The sequence below is a fragment of the Motacilla alba genome, chromosome 3, assembly GCF_015832195.1.
Source record: "Motacilla alba alba isolate MOTALB_02 chromosome 3, Motacilla_alba_V1.0_pri, whole genome shotgun sequence".
Taxonomy (NCBI): Eukaryota; Metazoa; Chordata; class Aves; order Passeriformes; family Motacillidae; genus Motacilla; species Motacilla alba.
The window spans coordinates 109847814-109873519 of record NC_052018.1 but is presented as its reverse complement, the minus strand read 5'-3'; the positions used below and the strand labels follow the sequence as shown (position 1 = coordinate 109873519).

The 25706-nt window shown below is 40.6% G+C and overlaps 1 protein-coding gene across 26 annotated transcripts in view; it reads left to right on the top strand.

The window, feature by feature from the left end:
- Nucleotides 1-25706, top strand: part of CCDC88A (coiled-coil domain containing 88A) — a 70986-nt gene that overhangs the window by 25347 nt on the left and 19933 nt on the right. For 22 of the 26 annotated variants that reach the window (XM_038131385.1, XM_038131384.1, XM_038131405.1 and 19 more), the window contains 17 exons: nt 2066-2124; nt 2721-2804; nt 3367-3507; nt 4636-4805; nt 7650-7731; nt 8301-8459; nt 10702-10848; nt 11314-11458; nt 12061-12245; nt 13614-13751; nt 15836-16906; nt 17340-17467; nt 20299-20440; nt 21022-21198; nt 21682-21843; nt 24670-24947; nt 25172-25315. In XM_038131385.1, the coding sequence (XP_037987313.1) occupies nt 2066-2124; nt 2721-2804; nt 3367-3507; nt 4636-4805; nt 7650-7731; nt 8301-8459; nt 10702-10848; nt 11314-11458; nt 12061-12245; nt 13614-13751; nt 15836-16906; nt 17340-17467; nt 20299-20440; nt 21022-21198; nt 21682-21843; nt 24670-24947; nt 25172-25315 (3412 nt within the window). The remainder of the gene's footprint in view (nt 1-2065; nt 2125-2720; nt 2805-3366; nt 3508-4635; nt 4806-7649; nt 7732-8300; nt 8460-10701; nt 10849-11313; nt 11459-12060; nt 12246-13613; nt 13752-15835; nt 16907-17339; nt 17468-20298; nt 20441-21021; nt 21199-21681; nt 21844-24669; nt 24948-25171; nt 25316-25706) is intronic. The other 4 variants (XM_038131407.1, XM_038131399.1, XM_038131390.1 and 1 more) reach the window with 1 other exon arrangement.

Below are 25706 nucleotides of genomic sequence, written 5' to 3'. Positions count from 1 at the left end.
TGAGAAAATTTGGACTTTTCTGTAGCACTCATATTAAAAAAAAAAAAATGTTATGCTTGGACAACATTCTTGAAGGTGTTTCAGTTCCCTGCTGGAGTTCAATCACAGAGTTTGGTCTGAACTAGAATATTTACCTGTTCTTCTGGGTTCCGTCCAGAACCTTTCCCCTTTGAGAGTTAGGACTGCTCTTGCTGTGTCAGCTTGGAAAAGGATCTCACCCCTACATGGATTTTGAAGCTTTTTTTTGGGCAGATGCAGGGAAACGAAACCTCAGAGATCTTTGGAGACACTTGCTAATTAAATCTGGTTGCATCAAGGCAAGCCCCGGAGTAAAAGTCAATTCCCTGATCAAGACTTGGATTTGGTCCACTAAAACTTAGGCTGGAGGTGTGATTTTTCACTGGGATGTTTCCCAGGTTTGGCCTTTGCACTTAGGGAATGATTAGTAGAGAAATCCCAGGAGATGCCAAATTGCAGATGGCAGGAGCAGCTACCAGAGGCAGCTGGCTCATGGAGGAAGATGCAGGAGAAAGCTGGAGTTGAGGTTTGGTAAAACAGGTCAGCAGGGATTTTACCAGGAAATATTTCCTGAGCTGATCGGCAGGAAGGCAGTTGGAGGAGAAAACTGGAGGAGAGCTACAGCCTGTGACTGTAAATGTTAAATTAAATTACAGAGGGATAAAGGTGAGGCAAAGGGGAAGGGGAAAGATGAAAAAGCAAGTTCAGATTCCTGAGGGAGCAGGGCAGGAGAGGATGGAAGCCTGCAGGGATAGGGTGAGCACAGGGAAAATAAACAGTGACACAGGGTAGGGACACAGCTCAGCAGCAGGTTGGTGGTGTAAAACAGAATCATCTATTTCTGTGTTTCTGATGGAGGAAAAGGAAGGAAAACCAGAAGATGAGGGAAGCTGAGATGGTTCAGTATTTTGCTCTGTTCCTTCAGGGAACGTGGGGGAGAGACAGGGAATCAGTATTCAGACGGGTGTTTGAAAGGCAGTCAGGAGATGAAGAGTGAAGAGGAGCTTGGGGATTGCTTAAAAATTAAGAAAATGTGGTTAATTTATTGGGTTAAGTGAACGTAGGCTATGAGCTGTTGGATTCTCCTGTTGCAGTGTTCCTGTTAACCTTTATTGATGAGACAGAAAGCCAGGTGGAATTCCCCTTCTTCAGCTGAAGTAGCTTCTGGTGAAACACCTTCCTTGATGGTTTTTCTGTTTCTCCATCAAAGACTTCACAGCTTGAGCCTTTGGGATACAAGAAGTCTGAATAAATGAATAAAAATCTCCCGTTTGAGTCTATGTTTTTTGTAATGTATTTATCTACCTGAGAAACCTCTTGAAAAATTGCAATATTCCATGATCATTGGGGTTATACACATTATGTAGCTCCCTCCAAAAGCAGCAGCTTGGGTCAATGCCTAAACTGTCTTGTCATCCTTGAAGCATTTGCTTCATGGCATTTATGTTCTAGATATAGAATATATTTCTGTGTTTAGCAGCAAGATGAGGACATTGTGAACGTAAAAAGTAAGAAACATTTTTATTAATCTGTAAACAGAGTTCTTTAACTTAAGCTTCTTTAGGAGATTAAGATGCTTAAGGCCAGATTTGGAAATACATTTTGATTTTTTGGATGGGCAGATGAATATCTAATACAGCTTTGTAAGGAATTTAAATGAACTTGTCACCTAAACTCTTCCAACTTGGGAACAACAGATAATTTAAGCACTTTTGTAACTGTCTTGAAATACCTGAGATTACCATTGCAAACTCGATTGGAGGTCTCCAAAGCACTTCTAAAATTGTCACTCTGAAGTTTTGCTTTTTGAAGGGCTGAATTTTTTTTCCATTTGAAGTTGTTCTGGCTGTTAAGATGTTTGGTTACTCTGAAAGTCGTCAGTTAAATGGCAAAAAGGACTGAGCTGAAAGCTCCTCTGGTTGTTGTCTAAACTAGGTTAAAATAAATGATATGGAAATAACAAGAACACCTCCTGTTTTCTGAGGTGCAGGGGAATAAGCTCTAATTACAATTTTACAGTTACCATTTTTTCTTCTTTTCTTCTCAGAGCCGGGTACTGAAGAAGTAAAAAAGCTCCTCCTGCTTTTGCTTGGTTGTGCAGTTCAGGTGAGTTTCATTTTGTTTGTCTCTATTAAACTTTTGAATTACTCATCTCTTTTCTTATTAATTTAATACTTGGGGTGGTATAAAACTTATCTTCCTTTGGTGGTACAACTGCACTCCTTGAAAAATTGGAATATTCGGATTTTTTAAATTAAATGCCTACTACCCTACACCTGTTATTGCACAAATACCTCCAATACCACCATCATGGTTATTAATTTCAGTAGTTGTAATTTACCTGATACTGTAAAGAAAGGAAGGAAATGGTAAAGTGCTGAAAATTAACTCACTGCTCTGTTTCATGTATTTAATAAACCATCACAGAATTTGAATAAGTAGCACTTTTAAGAAACCTCTTCCTTGTACCATTTCAATTTGATTTTTCTTGTATCATTTAATTAGTGTTGAAAATTATAATTGCTGTAACATGACATGAACCATGGATTTACTGGTCACCAGAATTATTGGATAATAATTTAGTCATGTGGCCATTGCAATGTCAGCTTTCTAAGTTTTAGCTCTGAAGAAATGAAAAGAGGAATGAAAATACTTGCAGTTATTCATAGAAATGTGTATAAAATAGATGTCTCTATTTTTAGTGTCAGAAAAAAGAAGAATTTATTGAAAGAATCCAAAGTCTGGATTTTGATACCAGAGCAGCTGTTGCAGCCCATATTCAGGAGGTATTTTGGGGGGTTTTTGCTTTTAAGTTTGGGGATTTTTTGAGATGGAATATTGTATTGCAGGAGGGGGAATTAATTGCACGTGTTCAATGGCAAGTAAATGGCATATGTGATTTGCATATTGAGTGGTTGTAGTAAGCAGAAAAGGCTTTATTTTTTCACTTGATTCACAAAAAGATTTAATGATTGAGCATTTTTGAGTTTTATTTTTAGAGCAATACCAGAAAGCACGTTGGTTGCTTCAAGGATTTCTTAGTTACATACAGCAGATTTAGTTTAGTGAAATCTTTATATGCAAATTTCTTTATAAAATATAATTCCAAACAAATGTATGTGGTAGATAATTTATAATGTTACTGTCACCTTGCCAGAAGGACAAGGTGCTGCTTCTAGGTGGACAAAAAACTCTTCCTTTATATACAATTAAATATATTTTAAATGTTTTTTCATACCTTATCCAGAGCATTTAACCTGTGGAGTTGCAGCTTTTTTTTCTTTATGCTTCCTTTCTACTCTTAGAATTTCAAGAGGATATTTTTCCCTTTCATTTCACCCCATGTAGGTAACTCATAATCAGGAAAATGTGTTTGACCTGCAGTGGATGGATGTCATTGTGCTGACACAAGAGTATGTTGAGCCTCTCCTGAAAAATATGGCATTGCATTTAAAAAGGCTTATAGATGAAAGAGATGAGCACTCAGAGGTATGGATGTGGCTTAAGAGAAATACAAGAAATCTTCTTTTTTTTGAGATAATGCAGCTCAGGATTTTTATAACTAACAGTTTAATTTTCTGCTGACATGTTAAAGCAGGGATTCCTGACTGCCAGAACGTTGTTTCAGGGAGGAGTTCTGTGCGTATTTTTTCAATAATGTGGGAAAAAGAAAGGAGGAATAAAGTAGGAATGATAAGAGATGATCTTTTCCACGTAGCCAGAGTGGGAAACAACTTCAGCATTCATCAGGAGCTGAAAACAGAGAATGCAAAGCTGTATCAGCTGCATTTACCAGCAATCAATAACCCATCAATTTGCAAGCCAGTCACTGAAAGCTGCTCTATTCCCATGTCCTGTTGTCCAGGTTTGAGGGGGATAAAGCAGAATCCATACCAGGAGAGGATGTTTTTCAGGCTTATCTTGAGGCACAGTTGTTGTGCCGTGTTAGAATCAAGGAACAGAACTGTATTTACTAAAAAGTTTGAGTTGTGAACCATCTTGGTGGTCCCAGATTTGCCCCTCAGTAGAGTGGACGTGTCAATGTTGCAATTATTCCGGATATTCCTTGGACGGTTCTTCCACATCACAGCCTTGATAGGAATAAAACAGAGGGTGGAGGATGTGGGTGATGCCTTTGTGCAAAGCAAAGGAAAAACACTTTAAACTCTGAGAGATGTTCATATTTGGCTAACACCTTTATTTGTAGGGGGAAATAGGAGTATTCCTGTAGATCTGGTGCTTCATTCAGTTGTCAAGGATGCTGCTGCTCGCTGAAGAACACGACTTTGCTTAGAGACAGACATTTATCTTTATTTTCAAGAGGTGGTGGTTCTCAAGGAATTCACACCTTTCCTTACCCAGTCTGTTCTGAGCACTGGCCATTTTGTGGGCTCAAAAGTCTGAAGTGAAAAACAAAATGTAAAGTAGCAGAAGGTCCTGTTCAAAAGCTGTGGCTCTTTGCTTCAGGCACAGAGGTGCAGGGACAACTTCTGACTTCCTCGATGGCCAAAACCTTTCCATGGCTGTTGTGCCATTGCAGAGTTTGATATGAACGGCACGCCAGGGATGGCTCAGTGAGGGCCACTCTGGGCTTTTGCCTGTGCTCTGCCTCCTCAGACCATCATCGAGCTGTCGGAGGAGCGGGACTGTCTCCGGTTCCTGCCGCACGCCTCGGCCGCGCAGTCCCCGTGCGGCTCCCCCGGCATGAAGCGCACCGAGAGCCGGCAGCACCTGAGCGTCGAGCTCGCCGACGCCAAGGCCAAGATCAGGAGGCTCAGGCAGGAGCTGTGAGTACCAGTTCACACTCTAATCCTTCCCAGGTCCTTTCCACGCTTCTAGTCCTCTTCAGACCAATTCCTTGTCCTTTCAAGTGGCTTTTTTCAGTTTTTGCTCCCCAGGAAGGGTGTTTTTGTAATACAAGATGATTTGTGGACCCATGGGACAAATACAATGTTTCATCTGTGTTGGTCTCTGTTTGTATTCATAATGATGTTTTGACCTAAATTTTATTCTCTGATGTCCCTGAAATCATGGATTAAAGGTGGAAGTCTCACAAATCTCAGCAATTTGTTCTCAAACCTGGTGATCATTAAAAGGAGACAAGGCAGGAGGGATTCCTTCTCAGCAGCATGATTTGGTGACCTGTTTCCAACAAGAAATGCTCACCTGTGGTTAATTCATGGTTTGAAATCATTGCAGATAGGACAAAAAATATCCATTAGAATGCTTTCCTGTCTCCCACCTCTTTGTTCCTGTGTAGAAGATTTCTTGTCTGCACAACATTTATTTGCTCCTGAAAACTGCTCCTGATTCTGGAGGTTTCTGTGGGCACTTTGTCTTCATAGTCAAGGAGCATGTCTGAGCAGAGTGAGGAGTTATTTAATGAGAAGATCAATGACAGACCTGTGGAGAATCTGCCTCTCCCTGTAGCAATGTGTCAGTTGTTTTAGCAGAGTGAAATGTGTGTGTGTGTGTGTTCTGAATTAAAATGCTCAATCTGAAGAGATTCAGTATGTGTAGAAACAGCGTAAATAAAGATTTTTTTTTTTTTAATTCAGCAGTGGGGAGAGGAGACAGGTAAACTAAATCACAAGCTGAAGGTAGCATAAGTCACAATTCCCAGTGTTTGTGGATCAGATGATTTCTAGCTGGCTGGATTAAGGATCTTGTTGATTTACTCAGAGGATCCCCTTCCCCCACTACAGCATGGTCTTCATGAGGAACAGAGGACAAAAGATGGGGCTCTTTTTTCCTGGTGTCTGTATTATTATGTGTCTCCTGCAATGAGCCCGCCCAGGATATTCTATAAACAGCTGCACCAAGAAAATTAGTGAAAAAATTGCTGTTATTAGTTTGATTGACAGTTAATAGATAGCCTAAACAGTGAACACTGGTATGTTCTGTATAATTTAGTCCAATCCTCTCCAGTCTGTAGCTGAAGCGTGCAATTAGGGCAGCACTGATGGCTCAGAACAGTCCACATTTTGCACTCTTATTTGAATTCAGTTGGTAAATAATTTCCCTTTACGTGTAGCAGTATCTTAAAATACCAGACTTGGATGAATTAACTTCTGTCTGCAGCATTTAGTGTTAAATGCTGCATCTATTTGATAAATTTTAAATTACATTAATTCCAGACTTGGAAATGCTCAGCATAAAATTTATTTATAATCTGGTTTTGGCAGTGAACCTTCATACCTGGTTTAATAGGCAGTGTAGCTGATGTAATTTCCTGTAAAAGGTCTGTAAAGATTATTTTTCGCTTGGATGCAAACCAGGGAATACACAAACTCCAGAGATGGAATTTGCACACCTCATTTCGGAGTGTTGAGTTCTGTGTGTTCCCATGTAAAACAATAACAGGAATATGGATGCTGATGGAAAAGTCACAGAAATCAGGAATAAATTTGTGTTCGTGCCTGTTTCTGAGCACCTCTGCAGGGGCAAAGCTGTGACAGGGATGTTGCACTGAGCTGTGCAGAGCTGAGCCTCCCGTGCTTGTAGGCTCAGTGACCTTTTCCAAACAATCCTTTCCAGAAAGATCATTCATAGTGAAACTGGTTCATTTTTAAAAGCAACTGCTCTAGTTTTGTTTAAAACATACCTATTCTTTGTTGGTAGGATTGCTTTGAGATAGCATTATACATTTCAGTCCATTAAATTCTCTTATTTCCCCCTTTTCTACTTTTGTTTCTTACTTATATTCCAGAATGGGGAATAATACAGTAACACATTTGAATATGCAATACACCTTTTAAGAATATTCAATATTGGCAGGTCTTTCAACAGCCAATACTGTTTTGCAGTGTTTTAGGTGCTTTTTTGTGTCTGAGCTGCAGTTGAATTTTGAACATCAGGTGTCCTTTGTGTGTGAGAGAATGAAATATTTCCTTTGCACTTAGTCATGTTTTAACAAACTCATTTTTTAAGGGTTGGGAAATGAGTTGGAAGTTAAGAATGAGTCATGTAGGAATTGTGGCATTCTGTGTCAAATTGCTTTTGTCCCAGGTTTCTGAGCTGACTAAAACAGACACTGTGCTTTTTCCATAAAGTTAAAATTCATTGTGTTTCATGAAATTACTGAGCTTATTAAGCAATATCTTCTTCAGTTGAGTCAAGACACCTAAACCCCTTAATTCTTCTCTGCAAGAAAAGGAAAAATGACAGAGCTATGAAAGTGCTTTTAAAATTGACTTCACTTGATTGTGACAGGGAGTCAGTGTCTGGTTCTCCTAGAAAGAATTTGGGCCTTTTGAATGTGTAATTTGAAATTATTCTGAGTTGTTTTGGATTTGGATCTCCTGGTACACATTCGTGTGTAATGTCTGTGATTTTTTACACAAAATCCCTTATTGCAAAAATTCCTTATTACACCCTGTTTTCTGCCCTGTGTGAGTAGGAAACAACAATTTAAAGCACTATGAAAAGTCTTACAACATTTAAAATATTAAAGACTAAAACCAAAAGAATAACTAAATCGTGATGGCAACCCTAAATTTTGCACTCTGATATCCCTGAAATTGTGGGTTGAAGGTGGAAGCCTCACAAATCTCAGCATTTTCTTCTCAAACCTGGTGATCATTAGCAGGTTTTGTGGCCATGTTTAACTGGTTTGTGTTTTCTCCTTCAAGTGAGGAAAAGACTGAGCAGCTGCTTGACTGCAAACAAGAACTGGAACAGATGGAAGCTGAACTGAAGAGACTTCAGCAAGAGGTGTGGGTTCAATAATTGTATTATTTTAAGAAAAGTGGCCCCCACCACAACAGTTCACCACTCTTTTTTGATATTAAGTATGTTTTCATGTTTCTTTTTTTATTTTGCATTCTGAACCTGACCTTGTGGAACTACTATTTTATTTGGTATATTATGATGGGAAAAAATGCCCTGACTTAGGTTAGTACTTCTTCTCTAATTTTTTTTTGTTTCTTCATTCAAGCAGTTTGCCACCAGCGCATCCTCTGAAAGGATCTTCTTAAAATGAAAGCGCTCCAGTTTTGTCCGATTTTTCTTTATACTTTGCATGGTGATAATGAGGGGAAAAACCTTAAATATCACATAAATATACAACATATATATAATTATAGTGAGTCCTTCAAAAAGCCCAGTGCAGTTTCCTTTTAAATACAATCCTCTGCAATAGATTTTTCTTTGCGTTTCTCCGAATTAACAATCCCCCTCTCCGATTTGAATGAACAATGAATTTGGCCGCTGAAGGAGCTGTGTCACCCTTGCCCACGTTGTGCCCAGTCCTGCCTGTATTGCTGTGTCTCCCTGTGTCCCAGAACATGAGCCTGCTGTCGGATGCCCGCTCTGCCAGGGTGTACCGGGACGAGCTGGACGCGCTGCGCGAGAAGGCGATCCGCGTGGACAAGCTGGAGAGCGAAGTCAGCCGCTACAAAGAGAGGCTCCATGACATCGAGTTCTACAAAGCCAGGGTGGAGGTGAAGAGATCCGGGGGGAAAAGCACCCGGAGGCACCATTCTTCTCTTGGCTGGGGCTTTTTCAAAGTGTTCTTGGAGATGGAAGGGTTGGGATGGGAGAAGGGGTTGTAGCGTGTCGCTCTGGGATATGGCAGCCAGGTTTTTGTGACAAATTCCATCTTTTTGGGAGCTGTTCCTAATGGCGTGGAAGTCAGCAGTGTTCACCAGAGCTCTAAGGCAGCAAGGCCAGTAGAAGACTGTGAGGGATGGGTTGAGAAACCCTGTGAGGGATGGGTTGAAAAACCCTGTGAGGGATGGATGGAGAAACCCTGTGAGGGATGGATGGAGAAACCCTGTGAGGGATGGATGGAGAAACCCTGTGAGGGATGGATGGAGAAACCCTGTGAGGGATGGATGGAGAAACCCTGTGAGGGATGGATGGAGAAACCCTGTGAGGGATGGATGGAGAAACCCTGTGAGGGATGGATGGAGAAACCCTGTGAGGGATGGATGGAGAAACCCTGTGAGGGATGGATGGAGAAACCCTGTGAGGGATGGATGGAGAAACCCTGTGAAGGATGGATTTGAGACCTACAGGAGGAGAAAGGAATTATTATATTTTTAGCTTTTTTAAATTTAATTCCTAATTGATTTTGAACTAATTCTTAATTAGCCCCACACTGTTTAAATAATATTAGAAAAGTTGGGGGTTTTTTGGGTTGTAGTTTAGTTTATTTCGTTTTTGATTAGTTTTTTTGGTGTTGGAAATGTTATGGTTTAGGTTTGGTTTGGTGGGTTATAGGTGTGAGTTGGTGGTGGTTTTCTGGGTGTTTAGTTTAGAGTAGGTTTAAATAGGTTTAAAGAAAAGGAAAAAAATCATAGTTTAGGGACTTTTTTTGTTTTAGTAAAAATTAATTAAAATAAAGGAGAGTTTTGTTTTGTTGTTTGTTTATTAGTAGATAAGGTAGGAGTAGGAATGTGGAGGAGTGTTTCAAAATAAAATGTGTGGGTTTTTATTTTATTTTTTGGAATAAGTTCTAAAGGTGTAAAATTTATTATTTAGTATAAATAAGATGATTTGGAATAAAGGTATTATATAGTTAATTTAGGATGTTTTAAATTTTATTTTTTATTGTTAGTTTATTATTAAAAATAATAATTAATTAATTCAAATTAATTCAAAATTAATTCAAAAAAATGCTAAAAACATTATCATTCCTTTCTCCTCCTGTAGGCCTCCTAAGGGAAAGCAATTTTCTAAGTCAAGTGTTGAGGAAAGGAAGGCTGTTCACATAAATGAGTACAGGACAATGGCATAAAACACGCTAAAAAAAGATGTACCAACACCAAGCGAGGGGAACTTCGAGTTCTGGCATGAATTAGTAATTTAGGAGGCAAATCAACATGCAGGAATTTGTCAGGCCATCATTCTGTCTGCGAGTGCCAAATTTGATGGGCAGGTGCCATATGGTAGAAAAATCAGCAGGATTTGACAACAGTGGAAGTTTGATTTTCATAGAGTTTTTAAACTAATAAACCCCACTAAAAATCATTTATATGTTTTCATAGCCTGTAAACTGTCAGATATTTCAAGCAGTCTTCTCTACAGATAAACGCTAATTAGTTGGGTTTGCTTCATAATAATTATGAGTTAACTTATTATTTGTGTGGGGAGGAGTATGAAGGATATTTATAGGGTCCTTTTTCAGATTTTGCAGCTGACTGTGTGCTGAAGTTTGAAAAGTTTTGTCTTTGTATCATGAGGAAAATTGCCAATTTTGTATTTTGCACATTACTTTCATCAGATGCTATTAAAAAAAACCCTCTGTGTACCAGAATTGAAGCTGCTCAGGCCCTTTGAGAGTGGCTGGTTGTATTTTAAGATTGTGGTTGCATTTTCAGCCTCATGGCCTGACTTTGGGCCCGGTGGCCTATAAACCTAATTTTGGGCTGTACATGCAGTACATCTTTCCAGATCACAGCCCAAATGACAGAGATTCTGATGGTTTGATCATAATTATCAACACCTTATTTGTTCTCAGTGGCTTAGGGAGTATTTCTTTTTTTTGTCAAATTTTATTCTCACAGAAATTCCTAACTTGCATTTATGTGGAATTGCTGTAAATGTGCTTTTTATAAAGTCTGTTACTGCTCCCAGTTTTAGTTTAGGTTTCTGAAACTGGTCGTGACGTGTATCGAAGTTTGCACGAGCAGGGGAATGCTTCTGGTTTGGGATTTATTTGTTGTCGTTCCATTTTTGCAGGAGTTAAAGGAAGACAATCAAGTGTTGCTAGAAACCAAGACAATGTTGGAAGATCAATTGGAGGGGACCCGAGCTCGTTCAGATAAACTGCACGAGTTAGAAAAAGAGAATTTGCAGCTGAAAGCTAAATTGCATGATATGGAGATGGTGAGTGGCAGGGGAGGGTGGCAAAGGCCACTGATACACACTGAATTTCATTCCATTTTTAATAAAAGCCTTCAAAATAGCAGGGAAGAGAAGGAATGTGATGATAAATGCAGAGATTCAAGAGCAGTAGGTTTGATTTTTTTGATGTGTATCAATTGTCACTTAAATATTGTGTTTACCCCATGCACTTTGCTTCCTAATATTCAGAGAGAAGTAAACTTTGGAAGAGTAGGGAGTGATTGCTGTAGGTTATGAGGAGAAGAGGTTCTTTGTAATCTTCTTTTTACTGTCCCCTTCAAAGTTCTCCCAACTTTTCCCAGTTCCTCCCCATCTCAGTGTCTAGGCAGACCAGAAAAAGCACTTTGCCCTTCCCTGTGACAACATAATACAGATAATATAATATAGAGAATAAAATACTTTGCAGGTATTGAGACTTTTCTTTTAACCTGTGAAATCATTTCCAAGGAGCGTGATATGGACAGAAAGAAGATTGAGGAGCTCATGGAGGAAAATATGACCCTAGAAATGGCTCAGAAACAAAGTATGGATGAGTCTTTGCATCTTGGCTGGGAGCTGGAGCAGATAAACAGGACTACTGAACTTTCTGAAGGTAAACGCAGTTAATACTTGCTCAGTGATTGAAATTGAAACCTCAGAGGCCGGGTAGCATTAGGAAATTAAATGCCCATATTTCTGAAGTACAGAGTGTGTTGTCCTCTGGAGAAATGCTGATTCCCATGTATCCATTGAGGTACAGCCTACATGAAAAGTCTGTTCTTGTGGTTCTTGGTCAGTTAAATCGTTGTGTGAGCCCCATAAATACCTGGAAATTACATTATTTTGCCATTCACACATCTGTACTCTGCAGCACAGATCATGAGTCTGCTGGCTTTGCTGTTCTCAAAGTTAAGGAGAAGAACTGTGGTGAAGATTTTGATTCTTCAGTATAACATGCTTAGATACAAACCGGATCCTGTGCAAAGCACTTGCGGAATTTGGAGTTGTGGGAAGCAAATCTGTGCTGTGACTAGGAACATTGGGAGAGTAGAACATATTTTCATTTCTAATATTTCTAATCCTAATCAGCTCTGGTCACCAAGAGGGCATTGGAAGGACTTTCAAAGGCTGTTAAATCCTCTAAAAATGCAGAATCTGAAGAACTCTGGCTAATAAGTCACCTTTTATTTGAATAATGGTGTTTTTCTCCTGCAGTGCCACAGAAATCACTGGGCCATGAGGTGAATGAGCTGACATCCAGCAGGTTACTGAAGCTGGAAATGGAAAACCAAAGTTTGCTGAAGACAGTGGAAGAGCTGCAAAGTGCAGTGGGCTCTGTGGAAGGCAGCAGTTCAAGGATTCTGAAAATGGAAAAAGAAAACCAAAGACTTAGCAAGAAGGTAAAGCTCAGGGTGTGCTTGAATGGTGTGAGAGCTGCCTAATGTTCTTTGCTATTTTCTTCCTAAAGGGTAATTTTATGAATTGCTGTTATTTTGGGTAAGGCATTACAAGGGTCTAAGTGGAGTTACAGTGTTTGTAAGTTCTTGGTAAAAAAAATAAAACCACCTCCAAGAGGTTTTTCTCTTTTTTTGTTATGTGAGAGTGTGACCAGTTGATTCCGAAGGGTCTTAGACCAGTGAGGGGAAAAAATAATAATATATTGGGAATATGATGAGTAATGGAAGTGGTTTAGAATACTGGAGAGCATTAATTTTGGTAATTATGAAGCAGAAGAAAGTGTGTGTGCAGAGGTGGAGAGTGAGTGATGAGTCTGAGCTGAAAACTTGCTCCTGTGCCCTCATTTTAGCTGAGGGAGGGAGGAGGTGGGTCAAGGAATTGATAAACAGCTCAAGAGGGGAGTTTGTCAGGTTTAGCTGTGCTGAGCTACAGTACTTTGCTCCTCAAATTATGTGTATCAAATAGAATAATTTAGTCAGTGGTATTTATAGAGAATAAAAAAATTGAAAGAAAAAGCTGGGGCTAATTACAGTGGAGGGAAATGGTCTAAAGTTCTTGAAATAGCTTTGACTTCAGCAGCTATTTCAGGTGAAAGACTATTCTTAGAGTGGCTAAGAGATAATTAAAGCAAGAAAATTAAAGAAATCCCTACTGTATTCCATGCTTCCATAAGTTTTTTGATTCCTGAGAAGCTGGTGTTTTTTGGAGCAGCCTCTGTGGTGTGCCCAAAAGAAAGCTGGGAGGTACAAAAGGAAGGAATAGGTGTAAGAAACACACAAACATCATTCAGGTCAACTTATTGCCACCACTTCAATGTGGCAGAGAAATCATGCTTGGGTATTTTAAATTTTAAATAGCTTTGCTCTCTGCAAGTTGGAAACACTTGACAAAACAAACCCATGTATTTAATTCCCAAGGAATCATCTTAATTATCTCTTGAAATAGTTAAGTAAGATCAAACAACATTCAACCTTCCTAAGTTAAAAGGGTCTTGGAGGAGTAGTGTAAATCTCACTGAAATGGAATTTTAAGAGAAAAAAAAAGATGCTTGAGGAAATATCCAGAGCCTGAGAAAATCTGACCCTTTTTTCTACACTAAAGTACTTTATAGATACAGTGTTCTGAGCCAGGGAGAAAATTCTGGCAGGAGTAAATGTATTCCCAGAAGAAATTAATGTTTCAATTAAAGATTAGAGAATTCTGTTAATTCTTTCTCTTAAGCTTCTTTATTAATTTCTATAAGAGTGCCTTCAACCCAGCTAAGACTGTCGTTTTTAAGTACATTTTAAAACTTTTGTTTCTCTTCCCAGCTTGAAGAGCTGGAGAACGAAATTAGCCAAGAGAAACAAAGTCTTCAGAACAGTCAAAATCAGAGTAAAGATTTGATGAAAGAAAAAGCACAGCTTGAAAAGACACTTGAAGCGCTTCGAGAGAACTCCGAGCGACAAGTGAGTAGCAGAACCAAAAGTTTTAACGCTGCTTTGTGCTCTGCTGGTCTCCTTTTATAGGATTTTACAGACATAAAGGGGTTGTAAATGTAGTGGATTTGCCAAAAGGAGGTTCCTGCAGGAAAACAGCTTTGCTGGGAGCTGCAGCCAGTGAGAGACGTGACTCATTTCTGGCTGGGGCTTTCCTGGTGGGTTTCCAGCTTGGTGGCGTTTGTAACGCTCCCACGGCTTCGTGGGCATCTGCTGGAGCTGCTTGGAGGGTGTAGGAGAGAAAAGTGGGAACTTTGGAGGGAGGCCAGACACCTCCCAGAGGAGGAGAACAGGTCCCAGGCAGCTGGCAGTGCATGGAGTAAGGTTGGAGCATTGATGGGAATTCCAGCAGCCCCGGCTCCAGCTCCATCATTCTGCCCTGCACTGGGATGGGTTCCTGCTGTGACCACCTGGATTTATTTGTGGCTGCCAAAAACTGGCATCTGAATCTTTGTAAAAGATGTACCTGATGGACACTGGCACCTTCTGAGGCGTCCGCAGAGCAGCCACCAGGAAAGAGTTCTGGGAGCTCCTGGAAGTCCCAGATTTAGGAATTGAGTCCTTCAGAATTTGAACTGCTGTTGGTTTTTATAAATTCTATTTATACCTCCTGATGACGTGGCCATTTAGTTTAATTTGAAGTACAGTATTTTGAAATGCAGAATATTCTATTTCCAAAAATGCTGAATATTTTTAAAGGTCATTCATCGGTAAGTGGATTTCAAGAAGGAAGAAAAAAGGGAGGTGAAGTAAAAAAGCTTGGCATGGAAGCTTTGCTTTCATTTAAAGATCCATATCTTGTTTTAGGACTGATACTTCAGAGGGCCTAATTCTGCTTAAAAATAAAACACTTAAGCCTGATTGGGTCAACAGCATCTTCCATATCTCTTCCAAAATCCTGTGCTGACACTTCCTGGAGTTGGCTGTAGGAGGTTCATTTGATCTCATCCGAAATCCTGGAGGCATTTATCAGGATTTTTTTGTAGACTTGGGTCTACAAAACAGAGAAGCAGAATTCATGGGCAGTGTTCAGTGCCATGCCAGGTGCTCCAGAGCTGTGTTTTTAGGCACCTGTTCAGGAGTTTCTGGTGAATATTGCAGAGCAGTTTGTCATTGCTGGGAGCAGAGCTGTGCATCTGTAATTAATAGTTCCATTCAGCTTTCACTGTGGAAGAGCAGCCTGTAATTTTCTCAGTCTGTTTTTCATTGCAAGCAGCACTTTTGCTTTTCTCCCAAACAATTTATTGTTGAAACATCCCTTACACTGGGTTATTAGTGTACATTTAAATATTGATCCAAACCGTTTTGCTGAGTTTTGCTGTCTGCTGTTACATGCCCAAATAATTCCAAATGATTTGGAGCAGCCTAAAAAGTCAAGAATACCAAAAATTAAGGTGTAGGTTCTGCCTTTATCCTTGAGGTAGATCTGGTAAAATGTTTCCTAGGAAAATAATTCCAATATGATTTACTTTCTCTGAAGCTGGTTTGGAACAGAATATTCAAAGGTTCTTTTTAACTCAGAAATCAGTGGAACTTTGGTGTGTTTCTTCTCAAATTGTTGTTGAATATGATCAGGATTCCCTCGTCTCCCACCCATCACCTCCACTCTTTCCAAATGAAATGAAGAGATTTTTGTGGCTCCCACACCTCCCTCCATCTCAGGTTTGGTTTAGAACTTGCTGCAGTCCTGTTCTTTGTGGACACACAGCTCTGGAAACCACAGAGTGTAAAAAACCATCTAAACATGGGTAAACACAAATGAAAGTTAAATTTGCTAGAAAGTAGGTAAAGCTTTCTTTTAATATGTGCTTTATTAGTTTTGGGTTTACATTTATCTGTGAATATTCAAGAGGAAGAGGTTTGAAGATTTACTTTGTTGTCAAACTTGAAATAATGTTTGTAATTCTTCACATAAACACTGGCAGAGTAAGAGATCTTCTTCAACTTAAAATAAAAGCTGAATATGATATGATGAGTATATTTTAGTTTAGATATGAAAGCAATTCCTTGTTGGCACGTTGTTTATCACTTTACCATTTTTCTCCCCCAATTAGATTAAACTCTTAGAACAAGAAAATGAACACTTGAATCAAACTGTGGCTTCTCTAAGGCAGCGCTCACAAATCAGTGCTGAGGCAAGAATGAAAGAAATTGAGAAGGAAAATAAAATCCTCCATGAGTCTATCAAAGAAACCAGCAGTAAGTTAAATAAGATTGAATTTGAAAAAAAACAAGTCAGGAAAGAACTGGAGCACTATAAGGAGAAAGGGGAGAGGGCAGAAGAATTAGAAAACGAGCTGCATCGTCTGGAGAAGGAAAATGAGTTATTACAGAAGAAAATCACCAACCTAAAAATCACTTGTGAGAAGATCGAGGCCTTAGAACAAGAGAACTCTGACCTGGAGACGGAGAACAGAAAGCTGAAAAAAACCTTGGATAGCCTGAAAAACCTCACTTTTCAATTGGAATCGTTAGAAAAGGAGAATTCCCAACTGGACGAAGAAAATTTAGAGTTACGGAGGACAATCGAATCCTTGAAGTGTACAAGCATTAAAGTGGCACAGTTACAGTTAGAAAATAAGGAGCTGGAGAGTGAAAAGGAGCAGCTCAAAAAAAGCCTTGAGCTGATGAAAGCCTCTTTTAAGAAGACTGAACGCTTGGAAGTCAGTTACCAAGGCCTGGACACAGAAAACCAAAGGCTGCAGAAAGCCCTGGAAAACAGCAATAAGAAGATTCAGCAATTAGAGAGCGAATTACAAGATTTAGAGACTGAAAATCAAACCCTGCAAAAGAACTTGGAAGAGTTAAAAATCTCCAGTAAGCGCCTGGAGCAGTTGGAAAAGGAGAATAAGTTGTTGGAACAAGAGACTTCTCAACTGGAAAAGGATAAGAAGCAACTGGAAAAGGAAAATAAAAGGCTTCGACAGCAAGCAGAAATTAAAGATAGTACCTTAGAAGAAAATAATGTCAAAATCAGTAATCTGGAAAGGGAAAATAAATCTCTGTTTAAAGAAATAGTTGTATATAAAGAATCGTCTCTGCGCCTGAAAGAACTGGAAAAGGAAAATAAGGAACTGGTGAAAAGAGCTACCATTGATAAGAAAACCCTGGTCACTTTGAGAGAGGTAAACAGAGGAGTTTCCATTGCCATCATAATCTCTTTATAATGTACAGAAATGATATCTGGGTTTCTGTTTTGGGGTTTTATTCTGCATTAATCTGTGTACTGTTAACACCTTTATGCGTTAGATAATCAAAATTTCTATAGTCACAGTCATGGAAAGGAAGAATATCATATTGCTGGAATGCTTCCCCTTGACTGTCATCTTCCAGACCAAATTTAAAGGGAAATTCTGAAGGAAATTTTAAAGGGAAGGAAGAGAGCACAGGGAAATCATACTCTAGTTGCAGTGTAATGTCTGATACAGCTGGAAGGAGACTTAAAGCTGAATTATTCCAGTCATGTAGTGATTAAACACCCTGTCTCAGCACTCCTAGAACTGAGACTGCGTTATTTGATTTCGCTGGAAACACTGACTGTGGTTTTTACTGTGCTAGGACTTGGTGAATGAGAAGTTGAAGACTCAACAGATGAACAATGATCTGGAAAAACTGGCCCACGAGCTTGAGAAAATTGGCTTGAACAAGGAGCGTCTCCTGCACGATGAGCAGAGCAGTGATGACAGGTGAGAATGGCAGGGCCTGCATGACAGAGAGGACAAATGAGGATCTTTTTTATTCTTAAAAGTGGTTTTGCAGACTGATTCTGTGCGTACTCTTAGGTTTTTAAGGCGCACTCACAGACCCAAAAAGGAACTTGATATTTTTGGAAATTAACTAGTTCATGTGCTTTCACATTCAGCTGACTGTGACAGTGAGTTGCCACTTTTTGTTGCTAAGAGACTCATTGAAGTATGTCAGGAGATGCAGTTAATTATAATTAACATGTTTTATGCTCTAGTCAGCGGCAGCAACAGTAGCAGTAAAAGATAATTAGCTCCAAGTAATTTTTTTCCCTTTTTGTCTGCCTGTCTGACACAAATGGTTTTTTGTAACATAGTGATTACCTTAAACTGTCTCTTTCTTTGCCACCATTTCCTTCTAATTCTTCCATCCTAAAAGAAGCTGCATTCCCACCTCCCCTGGTTGAAGTATCCAGTGCTTGCGTGTCCCCAGAACTTGGTGGTGTCCCATCACTCCTCCCCACCTGCCACTGGAAAGCAGCTGCTGCCCTGACATCTGTTAGCTCTGCTGCATTTCCCTCCTCTGCCTTATCCTGCAGGGATTTAGGGAAAATTGGTGACAGGAGCAAAGCAGACAGTGTGGGCTTCAGCCACGCTTTGCTTCCCAGTGCAGTTCTGTCACGATCTGTTGCTACAACTGATTGTTGTGAGCATGGAGATTGATCTGGGGCCTTCTGTGTCCAAAGGAAACCAGATAACACTTGGGGTTTGAATCCAGCTTCCCTTTCCCAGTGCTCTGTCACAGGGGTGGTGCCAGGGGCATGTGTTACCCTCTCTTGGTTTCTGCTGGTGGCTTTCACCTGCCTTTCTCAGCTCCCAGATGAGTTCAGGAGAAGTTCTCAGATCTTGAACTGGTTGGATTTCTTCTGATTTAAGCATTTCTGTGTCACACACAGCACTCAATAAGCATTTGATGTGTCCTTAGGTAAATATACCCAACAAAAAACCACCAGACCTTGATCCATGGTGAAGCTTAAACTTAGATGAAGCCCAAATGGAGCAACATTTAATCAGGTTCTAGGTTAGAAGTGGTTGGGCTCTGCTGCTGGCTTGAGCTTCCCCCAAGCTCCATGTAGAGCTGCAGCATCATGAAAAGGGCAATGTTTGTTTTCCAAGTGAAAACTAGGATTGGTTTGAAATTTTGCTCAGCCCGTAAATATCCTGCTTTTCCATTGTTCTCAACTTCTTCATTCATCCCAAAGATACCTGGATTGCCTTCCTTCCATAACAGTACACAGAGGTGAGTCACTGCCAGCTCTTCCATCGGGGCTGTGAAGAGCTGGGTTCATTATGGATACAATTACTTCTCAGTGTAGTTTCTCATCTGCCTCTGTCATTCTGGTAATGGAAATTAAAAATGTACCATTTTCCTCCTCCTGATTGGAAAGAGCTGCTTGTGGTTTTTAAGGAATGATCTTTGGTAGCACCTCGGAGTCTTTCTATTGAGGTCTAAACTGGCCAGGTTTTATGAGTTAACTATGAAGTGTTTTCCATTTTCTCTTGCCTATTGTCCTTGGACAAACAGATTTATGGATTTTGACTCTGAATCCAAAATGACCCAACTTGCAATTATATTTAAAGAATGTGTACCATCTTTCATTGCTCAACGTGTAAGTGGGTATTGGATCTCTTGCTTTTATTATTTTTCCTCCATTGTTTTCTATAGAACTGTGTCATTTTTCAGTGGCAGGAATTACTTGTAGCCAAATCTGTGCTTCAGCTCAGGAAGGTGAAATGCTGGATATTCTACTAGTCACAAGCTGCCTACTATTCCATAAATCCTTGGGAATTAGTTGTCATACCTGAAAACCTCGGATTCCCCTCCTGCTGCATGATGCTACTGGACAGCTTTCTGCTTATTAATTCTCTTCCCATTGGTCTTCTGCTCCAGTTCCTGACTGGATCTGATGCCATTGTCCATTCAGGAGTCTGCTGCAGTTTATTCCCTTCACTAAACTGATGGATCCCTCAGCAGCCAGGATTAGAAAGGGGGATGTCAGTGCCTGGGTTTATTTTATCCAGCTGTGGGGAGGAGTGGGGTGTTCTCCAGATTCTGAGCCACATACAGGGACTGAACTGCTTAGAAGTGATTAATGACTGTGGGTTTTGGTATTTCCCATGAAGGATGTGCAGTTCTAAATCAACACGGTTTAATCCGGCCGCTTCTCTCTCAGAGTGACATTTTGGGGGGTTTTGGGTGCCCTACAGTATCGTGAGTGTGGTTAAAAATGGAAGCTGTGCACATCAAGGGTGGCAGCAGTCTTAAAATATCAGCAGCTGGGCTGAGTGAGCAATTTGCCCATTGATGCACCAAACAAGTGTGCACCTGCACAGTCTTGTGCTCCATCTCCTTCCCTGTCCTCCCCTTTGGAGCTGGCAGGAAATGGGAACTGATGAAAATCTTGCTCTCCAAATACTTCACATCCTAATTGAGTTCAGGTCCCCGCTGGATTTGCTGGAGTGCAGCCAGAAGGAGCGCAGGCACCGCTCACTAATGCTGCAGAGAAACCCAGCACGCCCCTGGTGTGCCTGAATGGGTCTTTTTCTGGGTCTAACACGTTTTAAAAGAAAGCAGCAGTCAAAAATGCTTTTGACAACCATCTTCTGGTTATTTTTGACATAGGGCTTGCTGTGGATGCTGAGATGCCTTCACACTTCTGACCACAGCACTCAGGGATTTTGGAATGTAGCTATGAGTCTTTTCTTGAACATTTTAGAATGTAAACACCTCGAATAATTATTTAAAATACAGACTCTTTTTTGTTGTTGGCCAGTAGGTACAAGCTTCTGGAGTCCAAATTAGAATCCACGCTCAAGAAGTCTCTGGAAATAAAAGAAGAAAAGATTGCTGCTTTGGAGGCTCGTTTGGAAGAATCAACAAATCTAAACCAGCAGCTGCGTCAGGAACTGAAAACAGTAAGGAAAAGGGCATTTTTCTGGAATATTTAATGAGCTGTTGTTACTTCTACACTTTTTGGGTAAGACAGCAAAAAATGGGCATCATTCAGGTTATATAAAGCAGGACAAAGGTGTGAATGCTTTTAAGACTCTGTTGAAATCACATGAGAAGTTGTTGAGCTTATTCACTGGCCATGAAAACGTCAGCTGGATAAATAACCTGGAGTTGATTTGATTTGGGATGTCATTTCCAGTTCTATTTTCTGGCCTACCCTTGAGCAGCCTGAGTAGATTGGTTGAAAAAGGAAATTCTGTCACCTTGGTTGCAAAATTTTTAGTATAAAAGTTGGGGGGTACAGTTAAAAACACTGAAATAAAATAGAAAATAGAGGTCTGCTGTTTGTTTGGGATAAACTGTCCATAGCCCTACATAATTTGTACATCATCTCCCCAAATATGTGCAAAAACCAAATTTACAAATGCCATACCAGCACTTCCTATTCTTTGAGAAGGGTCACGGTCAGGTAATAAAGTAATAAATTTGGGAGTACAAAATTGAAAATTCTGAACCTAACCTAAGTCGTCCTAAATAATTCCAGGTGAAGAAGAACTATGAAGCTCTCAAGCAAAGACAAGAAGAGGAAAGGATGGTTCAGAATTCTCCTCCAAGAAGTGGAGAAGGAAATCAGTCTGTCAATAAGTGGGAGAAAGAAAATCAGGAGACGACTAGAGAATTACTGAAAGTTAAAGATAGATTAATCGAGGTGGAGAGGAATGTAAGATGTGTTTTAAATATGATTCTGGTGGTAATTATTTGTGGTGAGCTGTTCCGATAATGCAAACGAGGGGGCTGTTAAGACACTTTAATTTATCACCTTGTTTCCATCCCGAGCAGAATCTGAATTAAATGCAGTGTGTGTAGCAGCTGGATTCTGCTCTGTGGGATGCCTTGACAGGCATTTTAAAAGGAAGTGTGAAAACCTGCATTTGCCCTTTGGCATGCACAGCTCTCTCTCCTGTCCCTGTTCTATAATCCCTGTTTACACCAGGCCTGGAGAGTCCTCTCCTGTTTCTCCATAGGTGCAACATCTGTTACCTGTTTTTCCAGTGATAAATCCCCCCAAAGTGCGTTTGTTCTGCAGTTTTATCCCACCCTGTAAATCTCTGCTGCTTTCTGTGGTCTGGAGAACTCTTCTGTTTTATCTTGGAGTTCCTGGAGCAGCTGTGAGCTGAGGTTTTGTGTGGTTTGAACCCCCCAGAACGCGACGCTGCAGGCGGAGAAGCAGGCGCTGAAAACGCAGCTCAAGCAGCTCGAGACGCAGAACAACAACCTGCAGGCCCAGATCCTGGCCCTGCAGAGGCAGACTGTGTCCCTGCAGGAGCAGAACACAACTCTGCAAACTCAGAATGCCAAGCTGCAGGTAATGCTGCCTTCGTTTGCTTTCAAAAATAAAATTCAAGGGGTTCTTTTTCCCCAAAGGAAAACTTAAAATACGTTGTTATCGTTAGCTTTAAAATCACATTTGGCTTCCTACAGAGACATAGGAAAGAAGGTGATGTGAAAATAGTCTGCACTCAGCAGTCAAAAATAGTTTGTTTGCTGATGAATAACTACATTTTTAGAAATTGGTTTTAATCCTTTGTCCAATGTAAAATCTTGACTTAGGAGTAGAGTAGATTCTCTTATCCAAGAGAATTATCTTATCTCAATCTCAATTATTCTTATTCTTCTCAATTACCTCTCTCTCAATTATTCTCTTATCTCTTATTCTCTTATTTCAATCTCTTCCAAGATTCCTTGAGTTCTTTATTGTATTTATACATCTAAATTAGATCAGGGAAGTAGTGTGTGCAACCATAGTCTAATAAATTTTAACAATTTTTTATAAATATCAAAAAAAAACCCAAAAGTAAAGCCATACCTAAGAGGAAAATCAAGATGCTTGAGTACAGAAGATTTTTTTAAAAACAAAAGGAAATGGAAAGCTACATAAATAAGTGAAGACCTGAATTTAGATAATTGAGAGGCAGTAAAAAAGGTAATGTGGGACCATGGAAATTGTAAAAATGGTTGTCCCTAGAGTCTTGCTGCTTTTCTGGCCGAAATTCAGATGCTGCCCTTATAGTTTAATAGGGTTATTAAATATGAATCTTTTTTCTTTAAACTTAAATATTCTTGTTAATCAGTTTAATGCTTTTTGGAGTTCTGAGAATCAAAACTCCTTCAAGAGGGGATAAGAATCCCACAATGCAGCAGAAATATTAAAGAGTGTCAGAAAGGATGGAGGGCTGATGGAAATCAAGATGTCAAGGACTGTTTAAATGGAGCAGAGAATGCATTTGGTGGATGCCTGGAGTCTCCTCCTAGAAAGCAGAACGTTGTTTTCCCATGGATGCACTTTCTGCTGCCACGTTGAAATGTCATTAGCGCGCAGCACTCCGGTAAAACAGAATATTGGTGCACACCCTGTGCCACCTCTGGCTGTTAAAAACCAGTGGATATGACATGGAAGTCACCCATTTAAGCAGTTGAGAGGGGATTGCTGGGATTCAGAGCTCTCTGGGTGCTTTGTAATTCCCTTCATCAAAAAAACCCAGCAATATCCGTGTAGTTCCTTTTTTGCCTCATGCCCAGCAGCACAGCCCTTTGCTCTCTGGCAAGACAATTCTCCATGAACTGCAAATCCAAGTGGAAGTTGAAATATGTTCAGGAAAATCAAAGTGATGAACTGTTGGCTAAATCTGGAGAGCAGACTGAGCTGCTCTTCCTGAACTGTGCCAGAATTGTTCCTCGGCAGCTAATTCTTCTCTTCCTCCCGATACCCATAAGGAGCAGCCAAGGGATGTCTGAAAGGGTAACTGGGAATTCTGACCTAACCAAACTCAGGATTCAGCCTGGGAAGTTTCCCAGCACACCCATGCCATCAGACATGACTTCATTTCCAGGGAAAGATTCAGCTTTCTCATCTGTAACAAAGAACACTGCAGTTCCAGCAGGAAGGGATTTGTTCCCTGGTAACAGCAGGAACTGAAGTGAGAGATGGAATTTTTTTTTCCTTAATAGATACCCCGAGGGTATTAGAAGGCTCAGTAGTTTGTGATTTTCATCTCTTGAACAGGAAAGAGAAGGAAGCTGGTACAGGTCAGGTGACAAGCACCAGTTCTTTAAGATACCCAAGGATTCCTTCAGAGGCAAAAAAGTGAACTTGTTGGTCGATTGGGGCTTTTTAAAACTGTTTAATGTTGAGGGCTTTAGTGTATGAATACTGTTCTGGGACAGTTGTTGGAGAACTGATGCTGTTCCACAAAAGAGCACAGAACAGAACATGGGTAGCTCCTTCCAGGTGCTGTTATTTATCTCCCTGTCTCTCTTAAATGGATGCTCTTGTTGGGACTCTTGTTGTGAAGGAATGTGTGGATGCCATGAAGATTTTATGGTGACAGTACAGAATTTCTTAAAACATAAATCTCCATGCCAGTGTGAAAGTCCCTTTATTTCAGTCATGTCACAGATTTGGCTTTTATCAGGATCATTGGTGATCCATTTCTCCAAGGTATCTCGGTGCTAGAGGAAAACGGCCCTGTCAGCAAGATAACATTTTAACAGATGTTGAAAGGTAAATAATCATTTGATCCATCCCTGTCCGTTCAATCACATGCTTCAATGCTTTCTGCTAAAAAATATTCTTGGAACAGTTTGAATTGGAGCTGTCTCCTGGGATGTAAGAAGAGGTTGTCTGTGGCATTCACATCCTCTGAAAAAATGCCTTTGCTCAGGATTTTTTCCTGGGAAGTTGAGAAGCCTCAGAGAAAAGGGAAACAATTCTTATTTGCTTCTCCTGTGTTGTGCTCCTCTGGAATGTGTTTGGAGATTGTTCACCCACAGGTGGTTGTTCCATTGGGTTCTGCTGGGAGTTGTTTTCACTCTTTGGCCAGTCAGGGCCAAGCTGTGTCGAGACTCTGGAAAGAGTCACGAGTTTTCATTATTATCTTTTAGCATTCACTAAGTATCCTTTCTGTATTCTTTAGTATAGTATAGTATTCTTTAATATCATATAGCATCATAAAGTAATAAATTAGCCTTCTGAGAACATGAGTCAGATGCATCATTCCTGCCTTCGTCGGGGCATTCCCTGCAAATAGAGTAATTGTCAGTGGAACAGCCAGAAGGTCAAGAAGGGTTAAACCCAAGAGATCTTTAGGTGGGAGATAAATTAACTCAGACTGCCCGACGTTTGTGGCTGCAGGTCGAGAATTCCACGCTGAACTCGCAGAGCACGTCGCTGATGAACCAGAACGCGCAGCTGCTGATCCAGCAGTCGGCCCTGGAGAGCGAGAACGAGGCGGTGCTGAAGGAGCGCGAGGACCTGAAGGGGCTCTACGAGGCCCTGCTCAAGGACCACGAGCGCCTGGAGCAGCTGCACGAGCGCCAGGCCGCCGAGTACGAGTCCCTCATCGCCAAGCACGGCAGCCTCAAGTCTGCTCACAAGAACCTGGAGGTTGAGCACAAGGACTTGGAGGATAGGTAAATACTCAGGAAAACCACTCTGCCATTCAGTAGAAATGGCTCTCTAATAAAATGATGGAATGAATAAAATCGCCATCACTCGATCACTACATTTATGACTTTAACAGAGGCCATTTCATCAAAATGCTTTTTTTTTTGTCATTCCAGAAAAGGAATTGTCTTTGCAGGTCCGGTCAGTTGCGTTGTCTTTGCAGGTCCAGTCAGTTGCGTTGTCTTTGCAGGTACAATCAATTGCTGAAACAGAAAGTGCAGCTGGAAGAGCTGGAGAAGGTTCTCAAGACAGAGCAGGACAAAATGCTGCAGCAGAGTGAGAAGCATGAAACTGTGGCAGCAGAATATAAAAAGCTTCGGGATGAAAATGAAAGGTAAAGAGAATTCTGGCACCTGAGCACCTGCCAGTGCAGCCTAAACAAGTGGTGTGTTCTTCACGTTTCTTTGACACCTGACGCTGCTATTCCATATATTCATGATGCCACAAAAATAATCATTATATCCTGAGGGGACATGTGGGACAAAAGGGCACGGCAGGGCCAGGAGGGACAAAAGGAGCCCAGGAAATGTGTAACCTCCACGATTGCCAAAGTTTGGGCCATTCGTGTTTCGTGTTGGCAGGAAATCCTGGCTGTTTTGTAAGATTCTTTTATTCTGAAGAGTGGCATCTTAAAACCAGTTGTGACATAGAGATGCTGCTTTGTATTTCAGCATACACAGAGCAGTGCTTGGCTCACAGGCAGAGCACATTCCTAGGAAAATTAG